The sequence below is a fragment of the Mirounga leonina genome, unplaced genomic scaffold, assembly GCF_011800145.1.
Source record: "Mirounga leonina isolate KUSES-001 unplaced genomic scaffold, KU_Mleo_1.0 Mir_357, whole genome shotgun sequence".
NCBI lineage: Eukaryota > Metazoa > Chordata > Mammalia > Carnivora > Phocidae > Mirounga > Mirounga leonina.
The window spans coordinates 16,992,898-17,019,917 of NW_023270702.1; the positions used below are offsets into that span (position 1 = coordinate 16,992,898).

General features: G+C 36.7%; 1 protein-coding gene and 1 long non-coding RNA gene across 4 annotated transcripts in view; one reads left to right on the forward strand and one right to left on the reverse strand.

The window, feature by feature from the left end:
* The window catches only part of LOC118027132, a 54,473-nt gene extending 41,784 nt beyond the window's left edge, over nt 1-12,689 (reverse strand). The window contains exon 1 of the long non-coding RNA XR_004683765.1: nt 11,651-12,689. This is a non-coding gene — a long non-coding RNA (uncharacterized LOC118027132). The remainder of the gene's footprint in view (nt 1-11,650) is intronic.
* Nucleotides 12,690-15,078: 2,389 nt separating this feature from the next.
* Nucleotides 15,079-27,020, forward strand: part of MYOZ2 (myozenin 2) — a 39,265-nt gene continuing 27,323 nt past the window's right edge. Inside the window, exons 1-3 of one of the 3 annotated variants that reach the window (XM_035030348.1) lie at nt 15,733-15,820; nt 16,666-16,738; nt 17,225-17,279. Coding sequence is in view for 1 of the 3 variants with exons in the window: in XM_035030346.1 (XP_034886237.1) it covers nt 15,745-15,820 (76 nt within the window). In the remaining 2 variants the exon portion in view is untranslated. Of the gene's footprint in view, nt 15,172-15,731; nt 15,821-16,665; nt 16,739-17,224; nt 17,280-27,020 lie in introns of those variants that run through there. The other 2 variants (XM_035030346.1, XM_035030347.1) reach the window with 2 other exon arrangements.

A 27,020-nucleotide genomic window follows, 5' to 3' on the forward strand; every position in this document is an offset into this window, starting at 1 on the left:
TCAGAGGGAGAAGCAGACTCTCCATTGAGCAGGGAGCCCGATGTGGGGTTCGATCCTAGGATTCCAGGATCATGACCTGAGCCAAAGGCAAGACGCTCAACCAACTGAGCCACCCAGGCACCCCTAGAATCCCTTTTATATTTAGAAGACTTAGCTCTGTCCTATGGAATGTAGGAAGAAGTGATGCATGTAATTTCAGGTCTGAACACAGAATATCCTGTGCAATCTTGTACACTCTTGCTTCCTTTTCATCTAAAACATAGAGAGCTGCACATTGAGAATGTTGGCAATTTAAAAAAGGGAAGAAGCTTACTCTCTGTGTCATACATAGAAATAATCAGGATGGACTTTGAATGAACAAGAAATAAACTTGTACTGCGTTAAGCCCTTTGAAATTTGGAATTGTTTGTTGTAGCTGATAGCTTATCACAGAACACAGAAATTAAAAATAAAATGAGAGCTAAAAATAATTCTCTCTGTTTGCAAAGTTTTAACCACAATTATGGTAACTCAAGAGTTAAAGAGAAGAGTGTAATAAAAAATTTTAAATACTGGAATTAAATAATAAATAAACCCAAAGAAAGCTGGAAGAGGAAAATCATATGGAAAAGAATGGAAATAGAAACAAGCATGTAATAGAAGAGAAACAAAATGAAATGTTGGTCTTTGGAGAGACTAATAAAATTAACAAACCCCAGCAAAGTTGATTCAAGCAAAAACGTAAAGTGAAAAATCAACAATGTGAGGAATGAAAAGGGGGCATACTGTAGCTGTAGCAGAAAGTTTAAAAATAAGAGAATACATGAAAAATTAAAAGATAAGAGACACTGTCTTTTGTTCTGGATTAACTTGTCAGGGATGTTTGTATAGTGAATAGCCTTGGAAGATACAGTGTCTCCTTCTGGAGCAAAAAGTAGTCAACATTTACTGCCAATTAAAAAAGATTCAAGTTCCCTAGGCTTAGGGTTTCTCTCCTAAAATGCAACCCAGTGCATATGCAGGCATCCATCTGAACCCATCCATGCTGCCCAATTGCACTTGGAAACAAGAACTGATGCAAACATGAAGCTCAGGCTGCTTGCTGTGCCTTAACTAATGACACAGGAGTTCGTATCTTCTGCCAGTATCTATGAAACTGTAGTAAGATAACCTGTTGGCTTGCAAATATTGTAAAATCTCACTGCTCTCACAGTTCTTGACCCGAACAAGATAATTTGAAAATGTATGTGGAAGATCCACAATGAGCCAAAATCTTCTTTTTTTAAAAGATTTTATTTATTTATTTGTCAGAGAGAGAGCACACACAAGCAGGGGGAGCGGCAGGCAGAGGGAGAAGCAGGCTCCCCGCGAGGCAGGGAGCCCGATGAGGGGCTTGATCCCAGGACCTCGAGATCATGACCTGAGCCGAAGGCAGACGCTTAATTGACTGAGCCATCCAGGCGTCCCTGAGCCAAAATCTTCTTAAAGAAGAACAAGAGAGTACTTGCATTGCCAAATATGGATTCATTATAAAGTTATAAAATTTAATAATGTGTAATATTGAAATGGAAAAACATTAATGGGCCAATGGAAAATAATAGCTGTCACAGAAACAGACCTAAACATATATAAAAATTTAATATATGACAAAGTTGAATTTCTAGATTAGCTTAAAAAGATGCACTATTCTACAATTAAAGCTAGGACAAATGCTATCCATCTGAATAAAAAATAAAATTGGATCACTACCTCATACCCCACAAAAAATTAATTTCAGATGGAATAAGACCTTAAATGTGAAAAAGCAAAACTTTGTAAATTTTAGAAGAAAATAGAATAGATTTATGACTACAGTTTAGAAAAGACAGAAAAAGCCCCAATCATAAACTAAAAGATTTGATGTCTTCAAATACATAAAAGGTTAAGCTTTGTTTAAAACAAAGCTATAAAAAAAAAGATGTCAAAACATAGTCAAAAAAGGAAAACAGAAAGGTACTCACTTTACAAATAGCTAAGGAAGGATTAGTTACCAGACTACTCAACAATTCTTAAAAATCAAGATGAAAAATGCAAACAACTCAATAGAGAAAGAGACAAAGATAAGAACAGACATTTCTCAAAGAGAAATATGAATGAATGTCCAATAAACTTGGGAAGGCCACAACCTTACTTTAGTTATCAGGGAAATACAAATAAAACCACCTTTTGCAGCTATTTGATTGATGACAGTGTTAAAGTCTCACCTGCCAGGTGTTGTGGAGGATGCAAAATGTAGTAGAACTCTTAAAGGCTGCTAGTAGGAGGATATATTGGTGTAATCATTACAAGCTCCAAATTTAACTCCTAGCTTTATTCTCCAGAAAAGCTCTTGCATAAGTGCCCCCCAAGAGACATGTACTAGTGTTTGTAGCAACACTGCTTCTAATGGAAAAAAAAAACAAAAACAAATACCTCTCAATAAGAGACTGAATTAGTAAAAGTGTGGTATATTCATACAATGAATACTAAACAGTAGTGAAAATCATTAACCTGCAGCTATAACATAACATGGATGAATCTTAGAAACTTTTTTCAGTGAAAAGGAAGTTGCTGAAGAATATAGATAATTTGTTAATATTTTACAAAGTTCAAAAATAACCCAAAGCAAACTACAAGTTTAGCAATATATACGTGCTCATTGGAAAAACCATGAAGATGACCTAGGAAATGACTTAAAGTATTTATTATTATGAGTATTTCTGGGAAGGGACAGGGAAGCAGGGAAAAGATAGAAGGGACGGATATGCGCTTCAATAGCATTGATAGCATTCTATTTCTTAAGTTGAGCAATATATTCACAGGTATTCATTTTAAAATTGTGCTTCATAACTTACATATAATGTTCATATATTAGTAATAAAATTGGGGGAAATAGACCATTAAAAGAAAAAGTATTTCTAAATACACACTCAATACATACATAAATACATTAAGTAAATACATATTTCCTTAAAAAAATCATCTATTTTTTTCCCTGCAATTGTTTAGTAAACAGGTAAAGAACAAATTCTTAAGTGAGATATTTTCCCACTGCGTGTTGCCTAAGGAAAATAAATTTGCCTGAGTCTTTCTTCACACAGAGACAGTTCACCTGCTGCAGTTTACTATGGGATGGGCCATTGAAATATACAGTTGACCCTTGAACAACATGGGGATTAGGGGCACCAACCCCCCCAGTTCCCCACAGTCAAAAATCTGCATATAATTTTGACTCCCCCAAAGCTTAACTACTAATAGCCTACTGTTGACCGGAAGCCTTACTGATAACATAAACAGTTGATTAACGTGTGCTTTGTATTTTATACATATTATAGAATGTAGTCTTACAATAAAGTAGGCTAGAGAAAGGAAAATGTTTTTAAGAAAAACGTAAGGGAGAGAAAATGATGTACTTACAGTACTGCACTGTATTTATCAGAAAAAAATCTGTGTATAATTGGACCCATGCTGTTCAAGGCTCAACTATGTAAGGTAAGACTTAGTGGTGTTATCCACATTAAAAGTAGATCCAATTCATGGCTACTTTGTAAATTTTCTGCACACAGGAAACAGAATCTGTCCCAGAATCAGCTAAATTGGTTATTCAGGTCTCTCTCTCTGCTAATGGCTTTATTCCTAAAGCATCAAGTTTTTACAGCAACAGGTATACGTAAGACAACAAGCATCTCACTAAGAGTAAAAGACATGTCTACCTTAGATTTTAAATTTAATGGGGAGATATGAATTGTGATGGTCTGGACCTTCATCACTATTAGAGACAGTGTAAAGAGCATCTATTGTGAAGCCAAACAACCTGGGTTTGAGTGTTTGCAACAATGCTTCTGAGCTAGGGCAGGTTACTTAGTCTTCTGCATTTCTGTTCTTTACCTGTAAAAAAGAGGTGATGATAACAGAACTTATCTAGGGGGTTGTGAAGATTAAATGAGTTAATTTATGTAAAACAACTAGAACAGTCTCTGATACACCATAAGGGGTATAGAAACGATAGCTGTTATAAATGCTGATGGTAGTGGTGGTAGCAATGCTTCTCTTGAGATATACATCACCTGGGAACTTCTGGTTATTGCCCCAGTAGTCTCAGAGCCCTAGCGTTCTAGTCAATTCAACTAAGTAAATACAATTTGGAAATTTTAAGAATAAATTGAGATTTTTTTTCATAATGTATCCTCACCCACCAATTGATCCTGTGATAATCCACTTGTGGGATACAAAAATCCCCCACTCAGAGATCCCTCAACAGGGAAGGTAGACAATTGTCTTTCTAGTCCTTGTTTGGACCAGTTCATCAATCACTGATCAATTATGAGTCCCTCCATAAAAAGATGGGGGGGGAGGAATGGGAAAAATATTTAACATTAATGAAATTTTATGATTTTTTTGTGGTGTAAAATGATTTAACATAAAATCTCAGCCAAAAAAAAAAAGGAGAAGGAAAGTAACAAAAGAGGAAAAAAGGGGAAAATACTCAAGAGAGTAACTAATGAAAGTATAAATGCAGTGCTTCTTAGATAAAAAGGAGCTTCCTATACACGTATAGATTCATAGATTCTGATTGTAAAAGTACCAGATGCAATAGTTCCCTTAACAAACATTCTCTTCTATGCTGATGGCATGGTTTAATAAAAAACTAAGAACAGCCCCTCATCTTCTTTGCTACTTGTGGTCAGAATGAACTGCTACATAGTGATTAGGCAAAACTGAAATTATCATTTTGAAACAAGACATTTTCCACACCAAGTAGCAATGTTAAATGAATTGACTCAGCTTCTTAGAGGTATATTTGCAACCAAATCATTTGGGTGCTCTTACAAAGAAAAAATGGCCATAAAACTGAAAATATTCTAGAGGAAAGAAAGGACAGTTCCTTTGCTTGATCCATAAATATCTAAAACTTTTCTTTATCCACTTGCTTCCTCCAATTCTTATGAAAGCCATTCCAAAATCTTTCTTTTCATTCCCCTCCATGCACCCTATTGCTAAAATCTCAGGCCATAATTATTGCTTGATCATATTCCATCCATCTTACTATCACCATTTAATTCCTTCACTTCCAATATGGCCTTCTTCTGCAGAAGAAAAATTTCAAGGACTCCTCTTTCTCTTTAATGTAAATCAAGCAAGTTTCAAATTTGCTGCTCTCTGCTGCCATAGCTCAAAAAATTATTTAGGAATTGCCACCCAAAGGGAAAGTTGTGAATATTTACATTAAAACTTTTTCTTTTTATGCAAGTCACATAGTATACAACTTTCTCCCCAATTGCACTATGAAATCCTCAAAAACAAAAACCACACTTTACTCATTTTTATAAATGCCTTCCATAGGCATGACCTCAACAAGCCCTCAGTATGACTCTTGAGCCCCAACCACATGTACTTTCTACTGTACCATCTATGGGCGTTTCAGCATTTTTTAGGAGGAGCCTAAGTGAGGGAATTTTGAGGGAAGAGCTTATAGGAGACAAGTTTGAAACAACATTTGCATAGCAAGCAGACTTTTTGCTTAGATTGTATGTTTATTGCATTCATTCATCCCATCCATCCATTTATTAAAGTATATTAAGTGCCAACAATGTGTCAGATACTATTCTTGGTGTCAGAAATACAGCAGAGAACAAAAAACAGATAATAGTTTGTGCCTTCGTGGCATTTACATAAATATGGTAGATAGTGATTAGTATTACGGAGAAAATTAAATCAGGGAGGTGGAGGAATTCTGGAGGGAAGAGGTATTGTATTTTTTAACAGGGTAGACAAGGAATGCTTCACTGAGAAGGTGGTATTGAGTAAAGACCTGAAGTGGTTTGGGACAGAGTCACACGGCTATCTGGAAGAATGTGTTCCTGGCAGAAGGAACAGCCTAGAATGTTTGAGCAAAGCAAAGAAATTTGGAGGTCTAGAGCAGCAAGTGCAAGAGAGGGAATAGAAGATGTGGTCAGAGAGTTATCAGATGGTAAGAATGTGGAGGATAATTTTAGGCTATTCTTAGGGCTGGATTTTACTCTAGGATATGAACCCATTAGAGCGTTTTTGAGCAGAGGAGTTAAATTTGATTTTTAAAAGGTTCTAGCTACCTTTTGAGAAGACACTTAAGTGAGATGTAGAAATACATGTAGAAATAGAAGACCAACGTACCTCTGACCAATCTCCTGACTTCTTTCTCCCTTACTTTGCCCTAGTCACACTAGCCTCTTCACTTCTCTCAAATATGCCAGACATGTTAACACGTTGGGGTACTTGCTCCGTCTTCCTGGAATATTCTTCTCCTAATACATCCATGTGGCTTCCTCTTGCCTTTCCTTTGGGTCTTTATTCGAATGTCACCTTTTCAATGGGGCCTTCTTTGGTCATTCTAAAATCACAATCACTCTCCCCAACAATGCTGCCTGCCTTCTCTACTTTATTGTTTTTCTTTATAATTATCATATCTAGCATATGGTATATTTTACCTGTTTATCTTGCCCTATGCCTATCTCTCCAACTGGAATGTAAGCTCCATGAAGATAGGAATTTTTAAAGTTTGATTTACTACTTAGTGCCTAGAATAATACCTAATACATGCCACTTGCTCAATCAATATTTTTTGAATGAATAAACTAAGAAGAAACGGGAGGAAAATCAGGAGTATATGGTTTTCTGGAATCAAGAGACCAAGCTTCTCGTATTATAATTGCATTGTGTGGTGACAAGTGGTAGTACACTGTGAGCACAGCATAATGTATAGAGCTGTCAAATCACTGTATTGAACACCTGAAACTAATGTAACATTATGTGTCAACTATGCTTCAATAAAAAAAGAAAACCTTTCTAATACTGAAGAAGCATTTTTGACTGAAGATATATGTGTATATTTGAGATATATTGAGGTTGTGTTTGCATGGCATGCACACTATTTCGGCTTCAAGGGTTTTGACACAAAATAAGGGAGGTAAATTTCTCCTAACCAGTATCACTTCTTGACCCACCACTGCATATCATGGAATCAAGAGGTAAGAATGAAGAATGAACGGTTAAGTTAACAGTGGTGAAAGGAACTAAAATCCATTATATTCCTGCCATATGTCATGCATTATACTATGCTATCCAACCAATATTTGCCACATGACTACAATATGCCATTACTCTCATTAGCACTGGGATTACAAAGTGACTTAATTTACTAGGGAATAAAACATTAGAGACTTGTCAGAACAAAGAGATTGAATACATAATAGATGTATTGTACATTTAAACACAATACAACATAACCCAGAAGAGCAAGTGACCCAAGAGCAAGCACAAACTACTTGGGAACATTAGAAAAGGTTACAAGGAGGTGAAACTATTTGTAGATGGAAGCTATGGAAAAATCAATGGAAACTCACCAAGAGAGTTCATCAGGTAGAGGGGAAAACCTACTGTTAGCAAAACTTCAGGTTCCCAAACAATGAACATGAGTAGAGACCTGAAAGCCTAACAACCTCAAGCCCAAAGATAATTTTAATATAATCTTGTCAATCATATGAAATGAAAAACAGGAGAGAAGAGCAAGAAGGCTTGGACTGCAGTTGCCTTAGAGCCGTTGCTGCGTGGTTGGAATAGAGAGCTAAAAATGGAACAAGGCCCACTTGTACGACCTACCAACACTGTGACTATAGTCACCACCCACCCTGGCCAGATTTGTGTCTTGAGACAACACACAAGTTATTATCTCCTCTCTTCCTTTGGGTGAGAGAAATGGGGTTGAAGTAGACTTCCATTCCCCAGACTAAAAGTGATTTTAAGTGCTTGATTAGATTGTAAGGGAAAAAGGAAAAGAGAAGATTCTATGATGATTCCTGGCTTGGTCTGCAGTGTAGGTAGTGATGTTTACATTCTCTATATGTGTATATGGGGAATTCAGGATGAGGAACTCATTTGAGAGGAAAGACGATGAGCCCAGTTTGGGATATGTTAATGTTATGCTGCTTGTAGGATGCCAAAATGGGAGTGCTAATTGCAATTTGGAAATACAGGTGAAAAGGCTGGGAGAGAGGTCAGGATCAGCCACTTATGACTGTCTTAAACGTAATTTCACGAACTGATGGGGCACAGCCTTACTAAGACTAATGCAGTTGGGAAGCTGGCATGTCTGGACCTGCTCAGAACCTGGTCCCTTGCAAATTTATCTTGGTGATGGCATGCTGGAGATCCTCCTGATGGCACCACCTGGCCCTGATACCAAATCTCACTGCACATTTCCTTTTAAACATTGCATGTCACATACTTCTTTCCTCCTACCAGGATTTCTCTCCAATGATCAACCATCATAGACCTACATCTACAGTGATGTGTACCACTCCAAATCTCAAATTATCAAAATTCTTATTGCTTCACAGATGAGTATTTGTTTCTCTTTTATCTCCAAACATGTTCGAATTTCCTCTTCCAAAACATGCATGCACACACACTCACACACACTTGCAACTTGTTTTCCTTTTAGCTACTGAACTCTTTCTCCCCTTTAGTTCATGGCCAATCCTTTCAAATAAATAGTTTCCATTTGCAGCTTACACTCCCTAACCACTCATTATTGCCTTAAATCCTTTCTATTTGGGTTCTGTGACTACCACATTAAGACGATGTCTCTCTTCTGCCAAAGACTGACTTCTTGCCAAATCCAATGACCTTTTCTCATATGTCACTCTCTGTAGAAATTAATAGTGCCTGGAAATCCTCTTTTCTTTTGAACTTTGCTCTCCTGGTTCTTATCTAATTTCTTTAACTTTTTCTTATTCATTTTTTTACTCTCTTACTCAACATTTATGAGACACTGAATTTTTTACTTTTAAAATGTGTCATAGTTTAATGAAATAAAGTAGTAGGTGGGTTGGATTTAGGCAAACTCATGGGAAACGAGCAAATTAGTGGACATTTGGATGGTGAGCAGATTCAGAATATGGAGAGTTATTCTTATTTATTAATGCCATTAGGTTGTGATAACACTGACAAATCACTTTCACATAGGATATATACTTAACAAGTACACGAACCTTCACTGTTCGTTTCTGGATGCTTTATTTCTTAGCAATCCCTCTTCTGATCTACACATGCTTTATTTCTGTGTATTAATACCACAGCTCAAGTCATATTCATCTTTCTTGGTTAAGGAGCCATTCTGTTTTTTCTATCTGTGTGACCTTTAGCATGTGATCTAACCTGTGTCTCATTGGCAAATGGGAATTAAGCTATTGTTATTTAAGGTGATTTCACATATTTTGCTTGTCATCCTTTCACATGTTTATGCTACAGTTAAACTTTTGATGATAATAATAATGATGGTTAACTTTTATTACACACTTAATGAGCCAGGCATTGTGATAAGCACCATGCCACGGAACTGCTCTAAGACATTGATGCTATGGTTGTCCTTATCTTAGAGTCAATGCTGCTGATACTCTAGCATGTGATACATAGCTGTGAAATCCAGAGACTTCGCAAAAAATTGTGGCCTATACATTCTTTAAAAAACTTCATGTTTTCTTTAATGAACCTTTATTTAATTAGGTCATGCTAAATTTGTATATAATAGCAGGGGTACATTTTCTTGCAGGTGAGAAAACTGTCAAAGAAAATGCTTCCACAGACTGTAGGAAAAATACAGGCTGGCTAGAATCATGAAAGGAAATGTGACAAAGTTCTGGATAAATGCTGGGATTATGCAAGCAAAGGAAAAAAAATGATTTGCGGGTTTGCTTTGGCAACTTGTTTCTTAATATTCCTGTATATGAAACTTACTTTCTTTCTTTCCAAGTTCCCAACCCTATTCTGTGAGCCATCCTTGACAAGCTGGTCATCGGGTTCTGTTTAACTCTCCTTTTCACCTCAGTTTACCTTAATGCTTAATTTAAGAGCCTAGAAGGAAATGCTTAAGCAAGAGAAATAAATTTGCAGAGGAAGGCAGGTAAAACCCTGGGTTTGCCTATAAATGGATTATTTTGATAGAGTTGGATTTGCTTCTTATTTTTGGCCCTGAAGGTAATAAGTGTGTTTGTGTGTGTGGTACAGCAGACAGGAAAGGAAGGAGAGGTCTGCACAGCAAATGGCACATGTTTCCATTTATGTTCAGCACTTGAATAACTTTAGTATTTGCACAGCTGAAGGAAAGGAAAGTACCCTGAGAATAGACACCATGAGGAACTCTAGAAGCTTGCAAACGAGAAACACATGAAATGGAAAAGAGCCACAAATGTTATAAGTAAAAAGGACCCCAGCCAAAATAAACCACATGTTGGGATGCTCTCTTCTAAAGGGAATCGATAAGGAGCACATTGAAATAATTATTCTGACAGTTCTCAATGCTGCTTCTTTATTTTTGTTATGAAGATATCAATACAGAGAAATTCGGAGATTGGGAAGATAGACATTTCTGCACAGTATAGTGAAAATACAAGAGCCTCTGGATCAGACAAAACAAATGGTTAATTCCATCTCTATAATTTTCAAAGATGATGCGTGGGGGTTTTACTTAATCTCTCAGAATGTCAGTTTCCTCCTCTGTAATGCAAGAGTAAGGCTAAAAAAGTATGATGAAGTTAAAAGTTGTGTTTTTTTTTTAAGAAAAAGCTCTTTGTCCACTTTAGACATATTTTCTCAGTTTCATCTGGTTTTAATTCTTCCTCTCTCTTCCACTTACTTTTTGACTGGGACCACAAGCACTGTATATATGTGTTTATGTGATGTTGTTTAGTACATATATACACACGCACAATTTGGGGGACTTGATTTCTCCTTTCAGATTAAGGTGGAACATTTCACCCTCGATTTATAGGCAGAGCAGGTTACAAAACTGTAGAACGATACGTGACCAACTGCACCACCTAACAAACATTAACTAAATGACGGTTGTAACAGTTCCTCTTACCCCTGTAGGTGCCCTTAGGCCTTTGCTATAGTGAGACCAGTTGCAAACTCACCTATCTGTCTTGTACTGTCTCACTTTGGCCGGTGGGATGATCAGCACAGCACTGCTTATAACTATTCTGCCCTTGCTATGTCTGGGTAATGAGATTGATTGTAAGCTGGACCTTCCTCGATGTAGAAAAATAGAAACCATGGAAGATACAGCAAGCCAATTAGCCATAAGGAGAATGGATAGGCCTTTCACACAAACCAAAACCCATGCATCCTTAGCCTCACCGGCTATAAGTTTTTACACCTTTGTTATCCTTTCTCTCCTCCCAGGGTTAGCACCATATAGGACACCCTGAAGGCTGGCAAATAACTGATCATCCTATCAGATTTGTCATTTAACATTAGCCTGGCAGCTGCCCTGTTTGGGTTATGTGTGCATCCTTCCAGAACTGAGTCTCAATAATGGTGATATGTTGTCTGCCCATCTAGCAGACAGTCAGTTCCCACATCCTGGCCCCACCCCCACCCCAGGGATCCTGCCCTAATCTTTAACTGCCCACAGTCACCTAATATAGACTGAAAATGGGACAAGGAGAAACACAGAATTTAAAAACAAGTGCTCAGTCAGAGGAAGATCAATGTAGACCTTGTTTACCATTTGGCTAAAGGGCTCATTGTTTACCACACTGGCTAAATAAGGTTGCCTTTCATGGTCTTCATGGTGTGGATTTTTGTTAGGTGGTATATTGGCAGTGAAACTCACCTTATTTAGTCTCTTTTTTCCTTGTAGCAAGTGGCAAAGGAGTTGGAAACACACTGTGGCAGCCCTAGCAATGGAAATAGTTTGGTTACAGAGACACTGACAAGTTCAGCCATAAACTTCTTCCACACTGGCCTCCCAAGGCACCGAGTTCTACCATTAGAATCCCATTATTTTGCCTACAAGAAAAGATCTCATCTTTTATTGTTAGCACCATTTAATTTAAAATATTTAGGGCCTTGAGGGAAACCTAAAGTACTACTCTGCTTATATTAGGGTTAGAAGAAGCATCAAGGACAAGAATAATTAATAGGACAATTAATAGGGCAAGATAAGTGTAGGTACTGAGATCCTGGGGGTAGGAAAGACCTTTTTCTGATATAGAGTGTGTGTGTGTGGAGGGGCGGTGGGGAGGCATCCTGGGTCTTGGGGATGAGAGGGGGGTTGCTGAGGACAAAGGAAGATTGCAATTTGACAAATGTAAGGGAAATTTAATATACAGCCAGATCTCTGTGCAAATGAAATAGAAATATATTAACTGTGACTCGATTTAAAATTTAAATGCATTGGCTTTCAGAATGGACCATCTGAAAATGCTTTATAAAAACCGTAGAGTTCTTTTCTAAAATTTAGCCTAGTCATGAAACATATGGAGAGCATACACTGTCTGAAAGTTACAATACCAGTGATTTGCTCTTTCTTCTTTTCAGAACAAACAATAAATCAGAAACCAGAACGTGATCAAAGATATGTATGAATGAACTTAAAAGTAAGGCAAACAATTTTAAGTATAACTGAAAAACAAAAACAAGTAAGGTGTTACATTCTTTAAAACTTTTGCAATTATTTAAAATATCTCCTTTCATTTTAGGGGCTCCTGGGTGGCTAAGTTGGTTAAGCATCTGACTCTTGGTTTCGGCTCAGGTCGTGATCTCATGGTCATGAGATCAAGCTCTGCACTGAACCTTGCATCAGGCTTCACCCTCAGTGTGGAGTCTGCATGGGTTTCTCTCTTTCCCCATAAATAAAGAAATAATTAATTTTTAAAAATCTCCTTTCAAAAAAAAAATAATAAAAAAAATCTCCTTTCATTTTAGAAATCAAAGGTAACATAACAATTATTATCTGCTGAGGACACCGGTTCAACCTGTAGAGCTATATAACACAAAATTGGAAACAGATGAAGGTGACTACATCAGAAAACTGGGGTTTTCTGAATATATTTTTATTTTTTACTGAATAATGCAGTCGATTGTTCTAATACTTTCATATTGCAGGAATAATAATAGTAAATGAAAAAATTAATATTCATTAAGCTTTTATTAAGTATCAGAAATTTCTAAAATTGTTATATGTAAAATGTCCATGACATGATGTGGTAGAAACTGTAATCTCCATTTTATAGGTAAGAAAACTAAGAGTTCAGGAGACCTAACTAATAGCTTACTACAGTAAATGCTAGAGCCAGGAATTTAAGGACAATTAGAGAATCTTAGGAGGGAATTTAAATTCATTTGGCTTTGGCAAAATGGTTTCCCATTGGTACCTAATTAATATCTTCAAAGCAAACAATTGCTTAGAAGCAATTGTAATAGGTTAGCTTAAACCTACTACTACCTTGAACTGTGATCAGGCAGTCCTATGATCAGGCACTAAAAGTATAACCTATTTCAATCTCATTCAAAACAATTTCTCTCATAAGTCGCCACCATCTTCCCATATTCAAATTACTCTTCATTTATTACAATCCTATTTTCCCCCCAAGTGTTTAACATAACAGGAAGAGAATTCCAAAATCATGCCAAACCTTTAATGCATTCCACAATTAATCTCCAACCCACTCATTTATTAATTCGTTCAATGAATATTGAGTGCCCACCACATACTAGTCACAATTCTTGATACCCAAGCCTTTATGGAGTTCCTTGTATTTTGGTAGGAAAAAGAGACACTAGATAGATAAAATAATGTCGATATGTTCTTGTGTCAAAATCTGGGAGTTGTCACACAGTAACCACTTATCTCCTTTCTCAGTAAGTTATCCTCTGAATTTTAGCTGGGCGCACAGCCACACAGAATAAAATCTGTATTTCCCAGCCTCTCTTGAGCTCTGTATGGCTACTCGACTAAGTTCTGGACAAAGGGATGTAAGCCAAAGAGATCTGAGCAATATCAGGACATGTTCTGAAGAGGAGACAGTGTGCCTTTCTCATTACTTTTTCCTTTTTCTGCTAACTAAAATATGAACATGCTGGCTAGAGCTGGAGCAGCCACTGAGGCCCAAGGGGACTGCATGTTAGGGATAATGGAGCAAAAAATTAGAAGGCAATTGAGCCCCTGATGATTATGTCAATCACACCAATCCTAGATTATTTACCTCTGGTCTAAGTATATATGTGGGAAAAACAAACTTCTGTCTTTTTAAAATTTCTGTTTTGGGGGTTTTTCATCCACTTCCATTTGACTTTAATATTAATGAAAAATATAAAGAAAAATGAAGCAAAATTAGGAACCAGAGCGTGGCACCATGTGATATTTTAGACATGGTGACTGGGGAAGTGCTTTATAAGGAATCAGTAATTGAATGGAATCCTGATTGCATGGGAGAGTGAGCCACATGGGTCGAAGAAGAGCATGTTCCATCAAGCGGGAAATAGTAAAAGCAAAGCCCAGAAATGAGAATATACTTCTTCTGTGCTCAAAGACCAGCAAGGAGGCCAATAAAGCCCACCTTCCAAACCTGTTATCTTCTCATTCTCCCAAACAGGAATCCTTCACACCAGACCTTGCAAAGATTAGTCAACTTTGTAGGCTCTCTTCTTTATAGGTCTCTTCAAAAAGTATGACCCAGTTATGAGTCTCAGCTTTTACTCAAATAGCTTCATGGTTCAACCTTTAACACCATTGCCAAGTGTTCCCCCACTTTGCCATTCAAATATTACCCATTTTTCTGGACCTAGCATAATTCTCACTCCTGCTTAAGGAAGGTTCTACTGGTTAACCCAACATTGCTTTCTTCATTCTTGAAACTCCATAGATATTATTACCCATACTTTCATTGTAATGGTTAATGATCTATCATTCTGTTCTAATTCATGTACGAGTCTCTTGCCACGTCAAGAAGATGCAGCATAAGATCTACATCTTAACAAGTTTTAAAAATCCCTTTTGACTACTATCTCCTCAAAGAGAAGGTGCGCCATAAAAACTTTCTGTATGTTCCTTCAACCATCTCACAAACTAGAAACACAATGGAGAGAACCTAATCTTTCTCTGTTCCTCCCTTTCGCCAGGAAGATATGAGTAGCTGAAGTATTTGGTGCTATATATAGTCAGTTGATGTCAGCTGGATGCCAGTCTCTTCAGAAAGGCTCAGTCCCCAGTTTGAGTCAGAGCTAGGGACCATGCCGTCCCAGGCTCAGGGATAAAAACCATCGGGCCCAAGTGCCATCCATATTCCATCTCCACTCTTTCCTCCACAAATTGGGACTCATCCCTGCTGCAAAGCACAGCCTAAGAGCAAGGTGAGTATATTATTTCCTAAAATGTTTTATTAGTCAGTTGTCCAAGGAGGTTCAGAGTTATGACCCATAAATGGGCCTTCTTTGCTTTAAAGGGCAGCTGTTGATGCTAATATTAAAATGCCACCACCAAAGAGTTCTGCTTTAATCTAGTGTCCTTTCTTCATTCTTACAGTTTGCTGGAATTGATGTACCGTGATGCTGGTACAAATGAAGGCCAGTAAGGAAACGATGACAGATTAAAATAAACTGTGGAAAAGAAAGAGGGAGGGGAGAGGAGGCAGCTCTCTCATTGTTTCTCCTTGCCTGGGGACCATTGTACAAGTGTATAGATTAAGACTGGGACTGAAACTCTGAGTATTATCTTCTGTTCACTGTGATATTGCCTGTCAATGAATAACATGCTCTGTCACAAGATAGATAAGGCATATTAAAGTCACTCAGTAGAAACAATAATAAATTCCTAATAAAGAACGAAGATGCTCTCTTTCAAAAGGATGATTATAAAATACTCCAGATGAGTTCTTCACATTGTCTCAATAACGTTCCTTTATTTTCCACAGGGAACAAAAGACCATGCTTTCACATAATACCATGGTGAAGCAGAGAAAACAGCAAGCATCAGCCATCATGAAGGAAATCCATGGAAATGGTATCAATGAAAATCCTTTTTCAGCATTACTCTAGCTCAGCATTAACAAAGATCCTTCCTGATGATATTTAATATTCTATAGTTTACTTCCTTTAAATTCTTGCTATTCTGTCATAACAAACCTGGAGCTCTAGGGGGTGTAGAAAAGCCTATGGTAACTAATCCTTTTGTAGTCATCCTTTCTCATCTGAAAGCTATTTTCAGATCAACAACTGCTCTAAAGGAATGAAGCAATCTGACAGCTGATGTACATTCTGCTTGGCTTGCCTTTCACATTTCACATTATAAGTTAATATCACTCTCAATTCCTTTTTTTGGACAGGTCTCATACTTGTCTTCATGGTCCAACCCACATGGCATATCTTGCTTTCTTTTATCTTATATATTACATAAAACATTAAAAATATATTCTATCATCTTTTTTGTACAAAAACTGTTAAGTTGGAATTCAGATTATGAATTTCTTTAACCCCAAAACCAGTCTTCATATTTGGTAATTGGTTTACTAAGATATTTTCAATAGAAATCTACTTTTATTTATGATGTCTAGGGAAATATAAAGTTTACGTAGTCTCAAAGCATATGACTCAAAAAATTTAATATAAATTAGATGCAAGATGATATTCCATTCTCCTTTTCCTTAAGTTCTAGCAAATACCTCTAGAAAGCAATGATTTATAAATTGCATTTGATTGTTATAAAGGAAACTTTATGAGCGAAGGATAGCATCAATTTTAAAAGTGAATGGGTAGAATATCCAGATGCTTTTAAGGGCTGATTTGAGCCATTCCAGATATATCTGTGGAGTTTTCAGAATGCCTCCTTATTTCCCCTCCATTGACAAGGAATGTAACCTTTCACCTGAACACTATTGAGACCTAGAGGCATGAGATCTGGTGGGGGCAGCCGGGAACAGGGGTAAGTATAGTGTTTTCATATTTCACCTTCCATAAAGCACACTGCATAGAACCAGTCAAAGATTGTTTCAGATACTCTTCATATAATGTAGTCATATCTAAAGAGTCCTGTTTTTAAGTTTCATTTTCTATTTTCTGGAATATAAAATTAGCATACTGGATTCAACTTAGTTTCCATGTTTTACTATGATGTCAGACTAGCTTGGAATAAAGTGAGAATAATTCTGAATCAGATTCCAGAACTAAACTTGTATGGGTCCAAAATTCAAAAATTCACACTTCTTTTAAATTTTTATGCTTCTTTATAGTTCCTGGTTCAGGTAGTTTACTTGAAATTGTTTTTATAGTTTTCCTGATCAACAAGGAAAAACTGGATGAACACTTGAGTTTGAGAATAAATTATTTACCTTAAAACTGGACTTGAGATAAGTTATTTTCTAATTGCATTCTAATCATTAATCAATTGATCCATTTAATGTATTCCCAGTTTAAATCATGTGTTGGATTCTACTCTATGTTAGTCCTGACATAGACCTTCAAGGGTAAGAATATCTTTTTCTTTTTCTTATAACGTAAATTTTGTGTTTATGAACTATAAAGAAAAAATACAATTCTATCTCAAGGGGAAAAAAAACCCTCCAAACTATTATCTTACCACCAGTAGGTCCTGGCCATGTAAAGTCTGCTGAAGCCTCCCTCCCAAGTCATGGGTAGATTTCCAGCCCCCTTAAGGGGAGTCACATGCTCTGCCTGTGTTTGGAGGTCAAGTATCCAGATAATGCAGGATGATCGCAGACTTTCTTAACTCATCTGAGATAAAATAGCTGTAGTACTTTATGAAACAGCTTAAATAATTTCCCTCTCTTATTTCCTCTGACATCTTATATGGAACTTTACTATTTGTGTATGACATGGTGTCTAGAGATCCAGAGCTAGGGAAGTGTCATGGATGCTGAGATGAGACAGACTGCAAAGAAACCTTTTCGGGAATAATCCTCCAAACTTTCAAATACTTCACAGCAGCAAAAATCTGGATAATTTAAGATAGAGCATGCAACTGTTTTGATCTTAATTATAACACTTAGTAAATCAAACTTGGGTTGGATTTTCCCTTATAAAATTGAACAGAGAAGGATGTTTTCAAAGCCCTCCTTCTCTCCTTGTGCATCAGGATTTTTTTTCTTTTGTACTTGGAACTCCTTTATTTTTTATATCACTTTTCAAAAAGATTTAGCCTGGAGAAGAATGAAACGTGACAATGAACTGACTAAATGGGTTGGTTTGTTTGTTTTTTTTTTTTTTTTTTTACTGTTCAGTGAATTTAATAAAGTTTCAGGGTACAAAAACAATGTGCAGAAATCAGTTGAATTTCTATACCTCTTCCAGAAAGTGGTCGCTTTTCTGATGAGAGAGTTGTTGCTCTTTTCTTCGATCTCCTGTTGAGTTTGTAGGTGTTCAGAATGGTTTGATCCCTATCCAGCTGAATTCCTGAGAGGAGACGAAATCCAGGTCTCCTACTCCTCCGCCATCTTGCTCTGCCCCTCTAAATGGGTTGTTTTTTAACATGAACTGCAAGTTCACTCCAGTTCTTGTCGTTTGGTAGAGACACTATAGCTGGTGAACCTTTGAGATCAATCGGTAGGAAAATGTAAGAATCAAAAAAGGAGAGTTGTACATCAGAGCACTCATTCCATCTGAAGGAGAAATAACCTCCAAGAATTAATGAAAAATCTTACCCATCTAGACTAAAATACATAGAACTGGATAGAATGAGTAAAAATGTAGATAACTTCCAGCTTCTACTAACTACACCCCAAATTGTTACTCATTACAGATCCATTATGTTTGTCATGTCAGATTATGTCCCAGCAGCAACTATACCACACTCCCAACAAATAATTAATAGAAAGTATCCCCTGACACTAAGGCTCTATACTGTCACATCGTTACATCATTATATCATGATGATGATCATCATCATCATCATCAATATTAGAAGGAATAGAGCTGATGGTAGCAGTTGTCTTGGCGTTACTGCTGTGAAACAAAACTTCTGTGCTTTATACAGAAGTAAGAGAACCATGTTGCTACCATCTAACAAGTGCTATTCTAAGACAGGCAAAAATACAAAAATATTTTGCCATTATCCGTGCATGAATTAGTTGTGGGGGCAAGAATAGTTGGCTTATCAAAGTTTCATGCCCCCCAGCCCTGTGCCATTTACCCCTAATTCGTACATATTCTCCGGTATTAATCCTGTTCCTCTTCTCACTAAATCTTCCAGACTTGAATACTGGAGGAGGAGGGAGAGAGATAGGGAAGCATAAAATGATAGGGAGTGATAAGTTGACAGAAAGAGGAGGGAGAGTAAGAATAGAAGCAGGTGATGCTCTAGAGAGCCACTGGCATCTGTCCCGATGTGGTGGGGAGGAGGAATTGGAATGAAAATAACCATAAGAAGAACTGGGCATACGCTGACCCCCAGTCTTACACAGAGATGTAACTGACAGATTAGAAGAACTTCAGAAACAGGGAAGACCACAGTGCCTCGGAAGGCTGCTTCAGTCACCCTACAGTTTTTTCACCTGGGCTCTGTGAGGGCTTTTTTGGGATGTTTTTTGTTTATGTTTTTAATTTTTCCCTGCATGACTGGTGAACAGCTTTTCCCAGCACACAGAAGAGGACTGAGCAGCCTGTTTTTGTGACTTCAGGAAAAGAGTTTAGCTTTGTGGTTTGAAAACAGGAAGCCCGGGTTCTAAATGGAGTGCTGTTGTTGGTATGGTACCAGGAGCCCTGGGTTCCAGACCAGACCTCAGATGCCTCATCTGAACATGAGGAGGTTGGATTTGCTGATCCATTTAATTCTAAAATTCCATGATTCTAATTTACTGAGCTGTGTGCTACAGTCAAACATCAGCATATCTGAGTTTCTCCAATAACAAAGACAATGCTAATATTAACATAAATTGCAAGGGCACTTTGAAAAGTATAGAGTATAAAATCTAGAAATTCAGATGGAAGATTACGTGAAGACCCCTTTTGCTTTTCCTGCATCAGCATATCTTAAACTGTAATGTTTTAATCAAGCCATCAATGTTAAAATTAGGACACCAAGAAGGCCTTAAATACCACAGATCAAATATGAAAAGTTTGGGGAGAAAAAGAACTTAACCTAATGCTTCAGTGTACAAGTTTATTAGTCTTCCTTGGTTTAAATTTTCACATCAGCACTCCATAACCCCAAGAAAAGTGTGCTTTTTTGGGAAATTAGTAAATTCATAAGATTTTTTGAGCATGCCATAGGTTTCTAAACTTCTATAAAGGTCCTTCAGAAAAGTAGCACCAGAGAGCTAGAATAAATTCTAGTCACTACCCAAGCAGAAATCACAGTATTAAGTCCAACCATACTATTCTATCATCCTAGTTTCTTTGTTGTCTTTTTCACTCTAACATGCTGTACATGTGCATTTCATAAACAGTACTAGATGATTGTGTAATTCCAAACTGTGTAATTCAATATATTGGTAATCTCATTTCTTAAATGTTTAAAAAATTAGTTACTAAATGATAATATTTTATAGTAAGTTTTTGAAAACTGTATAAAATAGCTATAGAACTCAAATCAAAGAGATATAAAATAGGAAATTAAAGAATCTCAGATGGATTTCAAAATCAACTTTTTAATGTAAAGAAAATTATTAATGGCCTTATTATCAACTGTAGTCTTTTCAGGCATTATTCAAAATGACAGTCTGGACTATTATCTTTCATGTAATATGTATATGTGTATGTTACATTTTGAAATAAAGCATATTTTATGGACTATTATTCCATCCACTTAGGCCAACTATCTGTATACAAGCAGAAGAGACTTGTGCAATACAAAGAAAATTGTTGGCCTCAGGCTTCTAAGTAAATCAATAGGACCACCGTAGAGCAAGTCAGTTTCGTTAACTCCCCTCCACTGGTTTTGCCCATTCTACCAGAATTGCAACTGCCAGGGAATCATGGGAAAAGAGGGTTTTTTAAATTAAGATCTTTTGTCTTACTACAATTATGTGTAAATGAGTATCTTTACAAACTATGAATTAGATTCACTGATCTAACTAAATATGTAACTTTTGGTAGGATCAAAATTTCACATTAAATGTGTAAAACTACCTGTGCACACATAAATCATTTGATCAAGTTTCAGAACGTTAATGTATGAAATAAATGTGAAAAAAAGAATGTTTCCTTTTGGAGGAACTTAAGTCCAGTGTTTGTTCATAAGACTATGCATTAATGTAAGGTTTGAAAAAGGAACTGATCACATTTTCAAAGATCACATATTGTCTCAATAAAATGCAATTTTCCATTTGGTTTCTAATACTCATTGCAATGGGGCTCTACAGTATGAAAGGTAGAAGGAAAGTATACTCAAAAAAATTATTTGAACTTTTTAATGTAAGATTTTAAACCTTAGTTTAACTACAAAAGTATTGAACGTTTGAGGACACTACTGAAGAAGAATATTTCTAGTAGATTAAAAATTGTGGGTTTTTTGTGGAAATTAATTTGATTATGGCCAAGATCCTTAGATTATATGTCTGTATCAATTTATAATTAGATATTCAACTGTTCATAAATAATCATTGATTCTTGAAATAGTAGCCAAATACAATATATCAAGAAAATCTTTAAAGAACAAAGGGAAAATTCTGGATCACTATAAATGACATCAATAGGAAAGTATGCCTAGCAATATTATTTTCAATAGATGATCTAATGCCACAAAGACAACCTTCTAATCCATCAAGGCAAGGATATGTATCCTGAATAAGTTATATCATTTATCAGGCATCCAGATTAAAAACACTGTTAAGACCCTGCAGAGGGGTTTGCACTAAGGGGCAGGGAACAGCTGGACTTGGATTCTATGTGCTCAGTTGACAGTGTTAAGTAATGAAAGTGTTCATACATTAGATTCCCCTCACAGATGGTTTGGAACTACTGCTCCAGTTATAAATTTAACTATTGGAAGGGAAGGGAAGAAAACCCTAGAGAATTTAGATATGTCTTTTGCTGTTTGTTTGTTTATGCAAAATATGTTGACTTAACATATTCCTGTGTCTAGTACCTTGCTAGTAAATACTTAACAACTGGTTCTTTGGGGCGGGGGGAAATGCCTTGGTTTCCGGAGTTTGCCAATTTCTATGATATAAATACACCCACCACGGCCGATTTTAAGCTACCATCAAGAAGGCACTGAATGGAGATTTAGGAAAATATGTTCAGTAATACGTTATACAGTGTTTCCACCATACACATACAAACAGATAGAAATAACATTAGAAGCATAGGTAATAGCAAAATGCAGTAAAAAGACTTAAAAAGTGATATGTTTTGAGTATTTATTGCTTTGTCTTTAAATACTTTTTCTAATTATTAAATTTATATAATTTAAGTTTAATTAGGGCTGTGTTTACTGAAGTTAACTACTGGCTCACAGAATTCTTGAAAATTTATCAGTCAACTCTTGTGAGCCAGTAGAAGTTTGCTCTAATGCTGACTTATCATCTAGTATTTCTGGCCCCAGAGGTCCTTAATACTTTCAGATGGCCACTCAAAGCCAGTTAACTCACTGTCTATCACAGAGTAGGAGGGAGAAAATGTAGGCTTAGAGGAAGTGGAATGGAGTGTGACGAATAAGAAAAGAGGTTGAGTGTCCATTATTTTATGCACCTTCTCCTTTTTCCTTTTTGTCTCTTATTTCTCCTCTCTTATGATACAAATTTACTAGTAATATGCCAGCTGATTAGTAGGTAAGTTCCTCATGGCTCTTACTGAACATCTATTCCTTGTAGCAGCTTGAGTGATGGTTCTAGTGCTTTGCTAAAAAGGAGTGAATGTATCTTATGAAACCAGATGAGTCCATGACCAGCGGTATATCCATTTTTGTTATAGCTCTGCTCTCTGCTCTCTTTCCTCTTTGAGGCCCCTACTTCTGGGCTTTTAGGCTGGTCTTCCTCACTCTTCCTTATGACTCCCGTCTTAATATAGTTTTTGGACCTACATCAGTGAGATGAAGATCTGGAGAGAATAACTATATCTGCATGCTTTTAGTTGAAAATAAGAGAAAGTCCAAAGCCAACTAGCTTAAACAATAAAGGGAATTTATGGCTCATATATCTGAAAAGTTCAGAGGTGATCTTGTAGGGCTTCATCTAGCCACTCAAGTATGCTGCCAAGGATTCTCTGGTTTCGCTGTCTCTGTTTTGATTTCCTTGGGGTAAGCTTCATCCCAAGCCTGGCTCTATCATTCTACCAAGTACTTGCCAATAGTTCCCTGGGCAATATACTTCCGTGTTTACATGCAGCAGGATAAAGAAAGCATCTTCGGCACAACATGCACAGAGAAAAGTCCTGATATTCACTCTCATTGACCTGGATCAGGTCTTGTACTTGTTTCTGAATCAATCACCAAGCTGATCAACTCTGGTCAAACACACCCCAGAAGATTATTGTAAATCACAGGGACCAGCAGGATGGAATCTACTTAAGTCATGTGGTTATTTCAGAAACATTGGTGGAATCAGTTAATATCAGAGGGCCTTTAAAAGAAGGAAATGAGATAAAAACATTTTCTCAAATTTCTGTCTGGAGTCACAGAATTAAACTTACGCTATAGCTTAGAATTTAGAAGATATAGAAATTAATATAATAATATGCTATTCCTTTTTCTAACACCTCTATTTTCATTTAACTGTTTGTAATGACTCAAAACAGTAACAGAAATGGGGAGGAAGAAAAAAATTGCATTTCTGTTTTGGTTTCTTTATGGAAAATCTTTGTAGCCTTCATTGTAAGGAGAAAGATTCTATAACTATGAAGATTGTCATCTCCACGTTTTTTAGTGGCTGCCTGCTTTGGGGCATTTTTCATTTCCTGAAAATGTCCCATTAGAAAGGTTTTTCAGGAAAAACTTAAATGTGTTTAAAAACATTATTTGTAATATATTACATTATATAGAATATGTATTTCTAGAAAAGTTGAATGGAAAAAAATCTGTAGATTTTGACTTTTTGTGTTACTATTTCATTCTCTCTCTCTCATTGCTAATTGAATTGTTTTGAGAAACATTTAAAGGAGATTCCCCCTTCCCATAACTGCACTAAGTATAAGCAATACTGTTTCTTCTATCCTTTGTATCTAAAGGGAACTTGCTATTTTGATTATAGAATCAAAAAGTTGGGCACCTGGGTGGCCCAGTTGGTTAAGCATCTGCCTTCGGCTTAGGTCATGATCCCAGGACCCTGGGATGGAGCCCCACGTGGGGCTCCCTGCTCGGTGGGGAGTCTGCTTCTCCCTCTCCCTCTGACCTTCCCCAGCTTGTGCCCTCTCTCTCTCTTTCTCTTCTTCTCTCTCTCAAATAAACAAATGAAATCTTTAAAAAAAGGATCAAAAAGTTGAAAGAGCCCACCCTGTCACTCTCTTTAGAATATGGAGGTATATATTCATAGATATGTTGAAAAATAACCTAGCTTCTCCTTCCATGTTCCAAGCACACAGTAACAAAGATTCCAAACACTCGCAAATAGATGAAAGCAAATATTCCCTGTAGAACTCAACAGGTTTGGCAAGCAAATCCCAGGCAACTGTTATAAAACACCCTCATTTATTTTGCTCTCTTCCTCCTATTCCTTTTTCGTAGGCAATCCCTGCCATCCCTGGGGATTGTAAAGCATAGCTTTTTTTTTTTTTTTTTTCCATACTGGAGAGCAGACAAAGCTGCTCCACTTGCATTAGGAGGGGCTATGAATTTTTTTATTTAATTTTTTTTAATAATACACTTTTTTAAGAGCAGTTTTAGGTTTACAGAAAAACTAAGCAGAAAGTAGAGTGTTCCCATATACCCCTTCTCTTCCCAATACATAGTTTCCTCTATTACTGACATCTTGCCTTAGTGTGATGTATTGGTTATGGCTGCTGAACCAATATTGATACACTATTAAACACTAAAGTCCAGGGGCACCTGAGTGGCTCAGTTGGTTAAGCAACCAACTCTTGGTTTCGGCTGGTGTCATGAACTTGGGGTCCTGGGATCAAGTCCTGAGCTGGCTCTGCACTCAGTGTGGAGTCTGCTGGAGATTGTCTCCCTCTCCCTCACTCTCTCTGTACCTCCCCTATTCATGCACATGCACTCTCTCTCTCTTTCTCTAAATTAAGTAAATAAAATCTTAAAAAAAAAAAAAAAAACTAAAGTCCATAGTTTACATTAGAGGTCACTCTTTGTGTTGTAGTGTTTTATGGGCTTTCACGAATGCATAATGTCATATATCTGCCATTATAGTATCATAGGGAATAGTCTCACTGCCCTAGAAATCCCTTGTACTCTAACTGTTTATCCCTACTACCTCCCCCCAAGCCCTTGACAACCACTGATTCTTTTACCGTCTTCCAGAGTTTTGCCTTTTCCAGAATGCCACGTAGTTGGAACCATACAGTGTGTAGTCTTTACAGACTAGTTTCTTTCACTTAGCAATTTACACTTAAGGATTATTCATATCTTTTTATGGCTTTGTAGCTTTTTTTTTTTTTTTGAGCTAATTGTAGTTCATATGCAATTGTAAGAAATAATACAGAGCTATCCCATCATGGGATATCCCATCCCTTTCCTAATTTCCCCCAAGGTAACATCTTGCAAAGCTATAGTATACTATCACAACCAGAATATTGTTATTAATAGTCAAGAGACTCCTGCCAATTACAACTCTGCTCTTTATTTCTCTCTATATATTTTTTCATTTCAAGAATGCTATATAAATGATACACACACACACACACACACATAGTGTATAACCTTTGGGGGTTGGCTTTTTTCCACTCAGTGTAATTCTCTGGAGATAGGTCCAGGAGATGTATATCTCAATAGTTTTTTCCTTTTTATTGCTGAGTACCATGGTATGGATGGACCACAGTGTTTTTAACCATTTACCCATTGAAGTACAACTGGATTATTTCTGTTTTGTTTTTAATTAAGAATAAAGCTGCTATGAATATTTATACATAGCTTTTTGCGTGAACATGAGCTTTCATTTTACTGGAATAAATGCCCAGTATTACTGTTAGTTCTACGGTAGGTTTTTAACAGAAACTACTAAGTTACTTTCTAGAGCGGCCTCAATATGTAAGTGATCCAGTTTCTCCACACCCTCCCCAGCATTAGGAGCTATCACTATTTTTCATTTTAGCCATTCTATTTTTTTTTTTTAAGATTTTATTTATTTATTTATTTGACAGAGAGAGACACAGCCAAAGAAGGAACACAAGCAGGGGGAGAGGGAGAGGGAGAAGCAGGCTTCCAGCGGAGCAGGGAGCCTGACTCGGGGCTTAATCCCAGGACCCTGGGATCATGACCCAAGCCAAAGGCAGACGTTTAACAACTGAGCCACCCAGGTGCCCCATTTTAGCCATTCTAATAGTGACATTGCATTATGGTCTTAATTTGCATTTCCTTAATTTGAATTGACTGATGATGTTGAACATTTTTGTATGCTTATTTGCCATCTGTATTTCTTCTTTGGTGAAATGTCTCTTCATGTCTTTGGCCCATGTTCTAATTGGATTGTTTGCATTTTTACTGGCGAGTTTTGAGAGTTCTTTATATACTCTAGCTTGTTGTCAAATACGGTTTCCCTCTCTGTAGCTTGTCTTTTCATCCTTGTAAAAGTCTTTCTCAGAGCAAAAGTTTTTAATTTTGATGAAGTCCTATTTATCAGTTTTTCCTCTAATGAATTGTGGTGTCAAGTTCAACAGTGTTTTGCCCAGCCCTCAACCCAAAGGTATAATCATGTAATTTTTCTTCTCTAGCCTATTAATATTGTGGAATATATTGATTTTTGAATATTGAACCAGTCAGCATCCCTGGGATAAACCCCACTTATTCATGGTGTAGTATAATTTTTATATATTGTTGAATTCTAATTACTAATATTTTGTTAAGGATTTTTACTTCTATATGCATGGAGAATATTGGTCTGTAGCTTTCTTTTTTGTGTGTTGTCTTTAGTTTTGGCATTAGGGTAATATTAGCTTAATAAATAAATTGGGAACTGTTCTCTCATCTTCTATTTTCAGGCAGAGATTATGAATTGGGTGTTAATTTTTGAAATGTTTGGTAGAATTCTCCAGTGAAATTATCTAGCTCTAAAGATTTCTTTTTGGGGGGATTTTAAAATTATAAATTTGATTGCTTTATATTTATAGGATTAATCAACTTCTCTACTTCATATTGGTGAGAT